The sequence below is a fragment of the Diadema setosum genome, chromosome 22, assembly GCF_964275005.1.
Source record: "Diadema setosum chromosome 22, eeDiaSeto1, whole genome shotgun sequence".
Classification (NCBI taxonomy): Eukaryota; Metazoa; Echinodermata; class Echinoidea; order Diadematoida; family Diadematidae; genus Diadema; species Diadema setosum.
The window spans coordinates 20,638,363-20,649,028 of record NC_092706.1 but is presented as its reverse complement, the minus strand read 5'-3'; the positions used below and the strand labels follow the sequence as shown (position 1 = coordinate 20,649,028).

Genomic DNA, 10,666 nt, shown 5'->3' with positions numbered 1-10,666 from the left:
CCAACCTCTTTCAGAAAGCAGGGGGAATAATTGCTACCCCTAACATATGTCAATATCAAGTTGATGGAATTTGTAATTTTCATGAAAAATGGATTTTTGTAGAATTTTCTTTATATTTTCTTGGTATTGTTGTCCACTCATACGTCATAACCTCTAGTAGTCTCCTCGTCCAGCGGTTCCAACACCAAAACTTTAAAAATTCATAACTTTTGCATCGATTGTCCGATTTTCTTCAAACTTTCACTGATGTGTTCTACTAATGTTGCTGCTTTCACTCAATCCACATTGCTCTTGGGGTTTATCTTCCCTTTAAGAATGTTTTTCCTCCGTCAAGGTTACAGGAAGTATTAAGGCAATAAAATTATATGAATGTATAAATCATACGCAACTAAATCAGAAAACATATGTTATTACTTGAATTGATGATTTGTGCTTTAAATGGATAACCTGCAGGTTTTGGTGGGAGCATTTTCAATGTTACTGTGATAAGTTGAAAAAGAAATGATGGGACAAAATATCTGTAATATCACTGACAAGCCATAAGTCTGAAAAATAGAAATTATACCAAAAATGTGGAAATCTAGTGTCTTGCCATTTAATCAGGCTTTCACGGCACTACAATGAATTTGGAAAAGTGAGGAGAACAGAGATGTTTGCAAACATTTCAAAGTAAGGTCTTTTATGAAGACTCACAGTCATAACTTTATCAATATTGGCCCAAATTATTTATTCTCAGGTATTAGAGATAGATCAGAGTACATTTGCTATCTTGCATGAAGTTGAACGTAATACTACAACATGTCTGGATAAGTCAGAGCATAAGGCAGTTCATGCCTGAAACTATGTTTCAGACCTTTTTTTTCTTTTTTGCCTTTATTCTCTGATATTCAGCGAAGACCTCCTTCATTAAATCTTAAACCATCAAAATCAAATGCTACAAAGGCAAAAATATACCTATGATATCACATACTGTAAAACTGGAAATATTTGTGTGCATTTTAATTTCGTGAATTTCATGAGAGCCAAGATTTGTGAATTTAAAATGCAAGTAAACGTTCTTGTCTACACTATACACACTGAATGCCAGTGACAATTTGCAAAAATTTCATACTGCACAAAAGACCATCGGCTCCACTTTGCAAAAAATAAAAAATAAAAAATAAAAAAAATTCATTCATTCATTCAGGGGGTGGGGGGGGGGGGGGGTCTTTAGCCAAGCAAGCGAGTGTAAACAGAACGAAAAAATAATCCGGGGCTAAGCAACGGAGACGAAATCTGACCCCCCACTGACCAATCAGAAACGAGGCAATCAAGTGCTGCCGGTGCGTGCGTGTACTTGTACAGTGCACAGCGTAATCATGAATATTCATGTGGTTTGGAAAGTACGGGGCTAAGAAATATGAGTGTAAAAAGGTCAGTTTTCTCCTTAGCCCAGGACAAGAGCTTAGTACGGGATTTATTGGCGAGTGTAAAAAGCTGAAAAAATTGGTACGGGACTAACGATAGTCCTGGGTCAGAGAAAGTATGGGGTTAAGAAACACAAGTGTAAAAAGGGCTAAAGTGAATGCAAGTGAGTTACACAGGATGTAGCAGACAGCAAGGTAATAAAGAGTTCAGCATTCATCCTCTGGGAATTGGAAGGAGGCAATCATGTGGTTCAGCTACAGAAAACTTGGCTCTTGGGATTACGTACTTTAGGTATATTTTACTCTCACCAGTCAATCAAAGCCTTGCATTATGGTGAGCAAATATCAACTTCATAACAAACTCAATATACTACCTCAAGTGCAACATCATGTCATTAGCTTTCATAAATAGGCATACTTCAGCAACAGAATGGATAGAGGTTCATCTGTGATGTCTTGGATTCATAATTCTTCTCATGACCCATAATAATACATTTTTGCCAAATGTCCTTCCCTGTCATGAGATGGTAAAGTAGGAACAACAGTAAAATTGTTTAATGCATATTAGTAAGCACAGCAATATGCTTGCTTGATAAGGCCATATATAGTTTATCTGACCAAGATCCTACTAGGGCCTACATTTTTTTCTTTTTAATATAGATCTACAGCCTTCTTCCTTTGACGTAACTGACATTACAGCAAATGGTGGAGGCTTTATGAAGCTGGTCCGTGATACAATTTTCCTATTCACGGCTGTGAATAGGCCGTGAATAATAATACATTTTTCACGGCTGTGAATAATAATACATTTTTGCCAAATGTCCTTCCCTGTCATGAGATGGTAAAGTAGGAACAACAGTAAAATTGTTTAATGCATATTAGTAAGCACAGCAATATGCTTGCTTGATAAGGCCATATATAGTTTATCTGACCAAGATCCTACTAGGGCCTACATTTTTTTCTTTTTAATATAGATCTACAGCCTTCTTCCTTTGACGTAACTGACATTACAGCAAATGGTGGAGGCTTTATGAAGCTGGTCCGTGATACAATTTTCCTATTCACGGCTGTGAATAGGCCTGTCGTCATAGTGTTTGGATGGCAAGCCAATTTGATTTCCTGGCAGCTATAATGCAGCAACAGTGCTCTGGGCAGGGGAAAGCAGGCCTTGGTTGTTACGAGAGGGCACGGGGAACAAATCAACTGGCACATTCTGGGCATAGCAAAAGGATTACTCAGCCACACAGCAATGCCCAGTCTGTTTAGCCTTCGCTTGTACACAAGGCCTATTGATACTATCTATAGATTAGCTGACGGTTTCTAGGTATGGACATCTTATGATGCTTTCTAAAGAGAGAGACATCATTTCAGAAGCTGTCATACCCACATGGTTTTCAATGGATCTATGCCAATTTGCCCTATACAGTCTACACAGTACCTATGAGTGATATGACTTACATCATCATTTAGAGAATTTTCCTTGGTTTTTCTAGATGAAAAAAACTTCAAACTTGCCTGGAAACAGGACAGGGTGGCAAATGTAGGAAAATACAAACATATCACTCTACACATGTGACATTACATCTCCATAAACACTTTCCTTCAACTAAAAAAGTCAAAGGTTCTTTTTACTTCATTTTAGCTGTCACTAATTTATGTGTAATTTTACATTCTCATGAGACCATGACTGAATAATAATAACAGTGATGGTAATAATAATTACAAGAATATTAACACCAGTAGTAATAGATATAACAATAATGATAAGAATAATAACAATAATAATAACAATGATAATAAGAACTGTAATTTATATAATAGCACAATAACTATTCATCAAAAATATATTTTTCTCTATGTGCTGTAAGACCCAAAATTATGTCCTTCTTCCCTACTCCTCACTTCCCACTGTAGATGTCCTTGCAGTGCATTATGACGCAGGACGCACTGGTTTATTTGGAAAGTGGTCAGTCCCCACTGACCCATGCCACCCACCGATTATGAGCCCCTTTGTTTAGACTTCTCCCTAAAACACTTGACCAGCACATTCCTTTGTGCTGACGACCACTGCTACAGTTCATTCATAAACTCTCATGACCAAATATGGTATATGAACTTTCCCCTTCCCAAATTTGGATTGCCTTCTAAGAAACATCCTGCATATGTATTAGTAAACAATACTCTCCCCTTTTATTTTATGCAAAGTGTCAATAATAATGTATTCACAAGTTTAAGCATAAATGTCCCTGCAAATCCATACTCTTAGTTCTTGTTCAGCCAAACTTACACTGGTTCGGCCAGGCCTCTTGCCACCCGGCAGAGGGATATCAGCGATACACTCCAGCCCCGATTGGGAGCATACCAGGGAGTGCCAAGTGTTCATATATTGAGATTGTACTTTCACCAAGTTCCTGTATTACTACAAATAAAGTATACATTCTGGCTGAACTGTACTTTCCTTCGCGTCTCTTCGTCATCATTATCATTGTGTCATCCAGCTGAGACTGTCATCGCACATTCTACTGAACTGTTATACGTTTCTAGTAACACTCAGTTATACAAGTGTTACGAGTGGTGACTTTGCATTATTATCACCGTCGTGATCCTGATACTTATACTCCAGTGACACTCGCCTACAAGTCCACGCTTACCACAATCAATCCAAAAAACATTAACAGTGTTACAGTGGTGTCAGCGGTAAAGCGGAGCCATCTACCCGCTCGACGTTACTCTTGGTGGCAGCAGCAAAACGGTGACCTGCAACCCGTTGGCGTGATTGACTACTCGTCCCGCTGCTGTTCATCCGGATGTCAACTTATATGAGCCTGGTACATGTGTATGTTTCCTGCATATCGTACAATTGTACGATAATTTTTTTTGAACGCTATGCTGTTGTGGACTAACGCAGGTTAGTCAGTGTTCGAGTGTACTCTGTCTGTGTTTCCTGTTCAACTCCCCCGGTCATCTCTTCTCATCGACTTTCTGGGATCCTGTTCATCTTCTTCCTGTCTACCTTCGGCTTCTACCCGACGATCTTCTGTACCTGACGATCTTCTGTCAACCCATCATCTTCCCTCTACTGTGGTCATCCTCCTCATCCTGTCTCTGGACTTGTGCTACCTGAAGCTGCGCCTGCAAGGAAGCTGCCTTCGTGGGCTCCTCAACACAGTCTTCCCGGCAAACCTCGCCTGTTCATCTGTTACGTCTCTCCAGATTGTTAAGTCTACTTTCAAACTTTATTTGCCCTCTTTCTACATTGTATATTATTTCTACTGTCTGAATCATATTGCATTTGTGTGTATAGTACCATATGCTCTATTTTAATTTCTTATGTTAGCTGTCATTATCACTGCATTCCATGATTTCTACATATAGATATAGGTATTGTGATAGCTTATAGTAGTATATCATATAGTTTGTTTTCTCTGCTTTACACTATACTACCCCTCTCTTTGTAGTGATTTTGTTTTTATTGTGTGCTGTCGGCTGACGCTTTACCAAGCGAATTACATTTTATCTTATAGCTCATACTTTTCACTGCGTAGTAGTGCCCCTCATTTCCCTTCAGTGTCCTGTTTCATTCTTTCAGTCTTATATCTCATGGCGCTTCTTTCTTCTTTGCAATTTTCCCCCCTCATTGTTACTGTAAACATTTGGTTATATTGATTTTGTACATTGACATTCCTTCTATTCCCCATACTTTTTCCCAACACAATGTATTCTTCCCAGGATCATATTTATTTTCAAGATCGCAGTTTTCGACCCCATTCACCCTCTTATCATGCTTATCGCTCCCGCTATCACTCCCGTTCTCCCTCCCCGGAGCACTATTCATCCTACTCTCATTCTCATTCACACTATCGTCCTCGTTCTCCTTCTCCTGGCTATAGTTCTTCCTATTCCCGACATCATCGCTATGATCACTCGCGTTCTCCTTCCCCTGATCGTTACTGTAACTACTATAACCGCTCCATCTCTTCAACCAGTCGGTATGGTTACGGTCATTGTTATGATGATTCCAGCCATTATCAATATGGCCCCCATACACTCTCTCCTGGGGTTTCATCTCAAACAGCCAGACTTCATTCTCCACTCCCACCTCCACATATGATACCCCCGGTGTGAGAAAGCTTTCTTCTCCACCCCCGCCTCCTTCTCCTGGTGGTCATTACAAAGGTGGCCATGACGATTTACCTGTATCTTCATCTTTTCCTTCAACAATAGACAGAGGTCATAATCCATCCCCTCCCTTATCTCCATCACCAGCTGTGCCGATTGAAGTTGCTTCACTTCCGTCATCGACACCACCATGTGCCGATTCATCGTCAATTTCATCTCCTCCCTCTCCTCCCGCTCCTCCTACTGATGTTGCCTCCTTTTTTAGTGCTCTGTTAGAACATGGTGTACGCCTTCATCAGGCTCAGCACCAGAATCCAATCATCCGGCAGGTCACTGCCTGGATCCGTTCTGGATATGTACCCCCAAAATCGGCCATCCCTCATTACGAGGAATGCTTGTTCAAGTTCCGGCATCAGTTTGAGCGTTTCGTAATTCGTGATGGATTGTTGTGTCGGCGAAAGAGACATCCCTCTGGGATAATGATAGAACAGGTTGTCATTCCCTATTCTGTGATCCCTACTGTCCTGTCTGTCATGCATACTTCCATGTCAGCTCTTCACTTCGGTACAGCCAAGACAATTGAGCTTATCGAAGGGTTCTGCTACTGGCATGGGATGCGCAAAGACATTGCAGACCTCTGCTCTCACTGTGAGGCTTGTAATTCATATCGCACCTCAGTTTTTCCGCCTCCCTCACTACCACAAACATGTGCAGTGATTTCCCATCCCTCATCCCCACCTCCCCCAACTCCAACCCAATCACTGAAGTGCACTCTTCCCATCTCTAGCCCACTTTCCCCTCTTTCTATTGACTGCAACATTCTTCCCCTTGACTCTGACTCCGACGCCTCTACATCATCTTCCACTGGGACTGATTCGGACAGTTCCATCCCTCTCTCAGTCTTGACCTCATCTGACCCCGTTGCAACTTCACACACACCAGATGATTACGCAACAACCCTCCTCCACCGATTGCACTCAGCATTTGAGCATGCCGACGCAAAGACCGAACGAGCGCGACACTCACAAAAAGCGCATTACCACAGAACCACACGTTTCACCCCGTACGAAGTAGGAGACAAAGTGCTTGTAACTGTTCCAACTCGTGACAAGCTCTGTGCGATATGGAAAGGCCCCTATCGCATAATGCGGAAAGATAACAATGGCATTCTATACCACTTATCAGATTTGTCTAATCCCAGCTCTCCCCCTAAAGTTCTCCACTACAACCGCCTCAAACCCTATCTTGAGCCCACATCACAACCCGCACCCCCTTTCACTCCCAACCCGCCCTCCGCACCCCCTTTCACTCCCAACCCGCCCTCTCCACCTACATCTGAGGAACAAGTTGTTTTTCACATACCTGTGTTTCCATTTCCTACCTACTCGTCTTCTCAACCAACTGCTGAAGCTCCATCTCTTTCTCCTCCTCCTCCTCCTCCTCTTCCACCTTCCCATGATGCCCATGCCCGGAATCATGACCCTCACATCCACACTCGTAGTGGTAGGTTAATTAAGAGACCTGATTTTTATGGTATTCCCCTTTACTGAGATAATTACACGTGGACAATGACTGTACTACGTTATTAGTTACGATAATAATGATGTAATTCTAATGCTGATGCCTAGTTATACAATGTTTATCTTCATAGAAATTGATTTTGCCTATATGTTATGTCTCTTTATGCCTGCTGACTTTATGTGATGGTTCATTTTGTCGTAAGTAGCATTTCCTGACTAGGTGAAAGCTGACATCACCACTTTCAAAGTTTTTCATACAACAGGTTAAGTCCTTATTGTATGTTCATAATGTTACATAGCCGACAGTTGGTACGATAACTTTACATGTACTTGAATTACATTGATATTTTATATGTTTGTTTTGTGTTTTTCTGCCATTTTGTTTGCTGTAATCAGTTGATTACATTACCATGTTTGTATTCTATCATGTTTCATATTTTAACTATGTTTCCAGTATCAGTCAGTCAATCATTTTAATCACTTTTACTCAGTTCACGAATTTTGATTACTTTTGTTAAGTTAAGCACGTGTGTTCGAGTATACATTTTTGAGATTATAATTTGTACATTCCCTTGCAATATCTAAAAATAATGTTTGTTTTATTTCCTATATGAAACGAGGACGTTTCTTTTTGAAATGCCGGACGAATGTAAGACCCAAAATTATGTCCTTCTTCCCCACTCCTCACTTCCCACTGTAGATGTCCTTGCAGTGCATTATGACGCAGGACGCACTGGTTTATTTGGAAAGTGGTCAGTCCCCACTGACCCATGCCACCCACCGATTATGAGCCCCTTTGTTTAGACTTCTCCCTAAAACACTTGACCAGCACATTCCTTTGTGCTGACGACCACTGCTACAGTTCATTCATAAACTCTCATGACCAAATATGGTATATGAACTTTCCCCTTCCCAAATTTGGATTGCCTTCTAAGAAACATCCTGCATATGTATTAGTAAACAATACTCTCCCCTTTTATTTTATGCAAAGTGTCAATAATAATGTATTCACAAGTTTAAGCATAAATGTCCCTGCAAATCCATACTCTTAGTTCTTGTTCAGCCAAACTTACACTGGTTCGGCCAGGCCTCTTGCCACCCGGCAGAGGGATATCAGCGATACACTCCAGCCCCGATTGGGAGCATACCAGGGAGTGCCAAGTGTTCATATATTGAGATTGTACTTTCACCAAGTTCCTGTATTACTACAAATAAAGTATACATTCTGGCTGAACTGTACTTTCCTTCGCGTCTCTTCGTCATCATTATCATTGTGTCATCCAGCTGAGACTGTCATCGCACATTCTACTGAACTGTTATACGTTTCTAGTAACACTCAGTTATACAAGTGTTACGAGTGGTGACTTTGCATTATTATCACCGTCGTGATCCTGATACTTATACTCCAGTGACACTCGCCTACAAGTCCACGCTTACCACAACAATCAACCTAAAAACACAAGAGTGTTACAGTGCTTTACTTGCAAGTGATAGAAGTCACAGACATATAAAACAAAAGTAAAGTAATTACTATCTCAAATATGACAGTTATAAAACACATTTCTCAAAAATATTTTTAAAGTAACAACGGTAGATTTTACCGAATGTTTCGGTTTCACTGACTTGTCATACTCAGCTGGATTTACATGTACGCCAACATCTTTGTAATTAATATCTTTCCACCTAGTATATTTCTGTTAAGATATTGGTGGCTACCCTGCATAAAACAAGCTTGGGAAACTTTCTTTTTAAATAAGACTGACTAAGTTTCTGGAGATGATTTTGCATACACTTTTATGGATGCTCTTTCCTCTTTAGGCCTACATGTTCATTGTCCAAAAATACACAGGATAAGAACCAGAAATGCACAGTAGCAGACGTAGATAACCATGAATTTCCGAAAGTTGGGAAGCAAACCTCCTATTACGTCACATGTCAGTGTAACTGCAGACAGCACAATAGGCCCATATTATCTCTCCTTTTTGTGCAAAAAATATCACCTATTTCTCATTCTCTAGGAAATTTGACAGTGTAAAGATAACTCCTTTGCTTACAGCCGAAAGCAAAACTATCAAGATGGGCAAAATGACTCATGAACATTACTTAGGTTAACTTTGAAAGGTTCAATGAAACAACTTTAGGTATATCTTACTCTGTCCCATCCAGAACTCACCCGTATTATCAATTGCTACCAGTGAACAAGAGCATCTATAGGATACACTTACTTTCGTCATGAAATACCTCACATATTTGAAATGGCTAGTTTATATGATCATAGGTTGTGTGAGCAGCACGAACAAAGTGTTAACAAGCTAGGTGAGACAACTTCTTGCCAGCAAGGGCAGCATACAGTAAGACATTTCTAGCAGACAAATAGTAGCTAATTGACAGACACTGTCCTTGTCATACAAGGTTCCCTACCCTAATCATTATGTTTCTCATGCTGTGCAGAGCTTGTTACTGGCCTATAGCCAAACTTTGGGAGCTGGAGGGGGGGGGGGGAGGGGAGGGACTGCAAAGAGTTAAATCAAGTCTACTTCACCAGATCATCAGAGGTCAATGCTGACCCCTGGAGCAAGGTCAGAGGTTATTTCGATTTGATCTCACTTTGACAGGCTTTTGGCTACTCCTGTATGAATCTGGAATTGGTTGAACCTCATTGCCCCCCCCCCCCCTTCATATTTAAAGAAAAAGCACCAAAAAAAAAAAAAAAAATGAGGCTAAACTGAGACTTGCCTAATCCTGTTATTTCATGAAGTGAGGGGGGATCTGCTGGAATGTGTAGCACCATACTGAGTGACAGAGCTCATGAATTACTTTTGAACCTTGATTCAAACTTAAAGGTATCGTACAGTTCTTGTTGAGACCTAATTTCATATTTCTAACATTTTTTGGTGAGATTATGAGAAACCTCTTATGAAATATGAAAGAGCACGTAATTCTATAAGGAATTCAACATTTATTTGATGAAAATTGGTTTTGAAATGGCTGAGATATCCAAAAAAGAGTGATTCCAATAAAGTGTGGGACCCACACTTTATTACGATTGCTTTGTTTTACTTTGTTTTTGGATGTTTCAGTCATTCCAAACCCGATTTTCATCAAATAAACTTTGAATTAGGTGATCCGAGTATCCTCTCGGATCACCTTCTGTATCTGTACTGATTCTTTATTCTTCTTTCTTTGTTTCTTTCTTTATTTCTCCTCAAAAGTTGTGCAGAGGTAAGCTCAGAAAGTGCATTGCCTCTCAATGTCAAACTTATACCATATATGTGTCATGTCGCAAAGACGACAGCGCAAGTAAAATCACAGTGATCAGTCGACCGTGACGTCACTATGACGTCATTATATGAAAACACATTTTCATGCATATCTCATTAATGGAATGGAATATTTCAATGAAATTTACGTCACATATATTTCAAGTCAAGCAAATTCTACTCATATTCTCAAAATTCATTTTTATTTCAAAACGCGCGCGTACGCGCGCGTTGAAAAATTTGTATGCTCAAATCGAGCTCAAATTTTTTTTGCACACGTTTCAGACCATTTGGAGCATTTTTTGAAAAATTGAAAAAATCGGACGGACGCGTACGCGCGCGCACATATTCACACGCACAG

General features: G+C 40.2%; 1 protein-coding gene across 1 annotated transcript in view; it reads right to left on the bottom strand.

Annotated features, from left to right (window-relative positions):
• LOC140245204 (uncharacterized) overlaps positions 1-10,666 on the bottom strand; it is a 315,944-nt gene that overhangs the window by 255,672 nt on the left and 49,606 nt on the right. Inside the window, exons 2-3 of the mRNA XM_072324793.1 lie at positions 6,911-6,974; positions 5,179-5,564 (exon numbers count right to left, since the gene is read on the bottom strand). Of these exons, the coding sequence (XP_072180894.1) occupies positions 5,179-5,564; positions 6,911-6,974 (450 nt within the window). The remainder of the gene's footprint in view (positions 1-5,178; positions 5,565-6,910; positions 6,975-10,666) is intronic.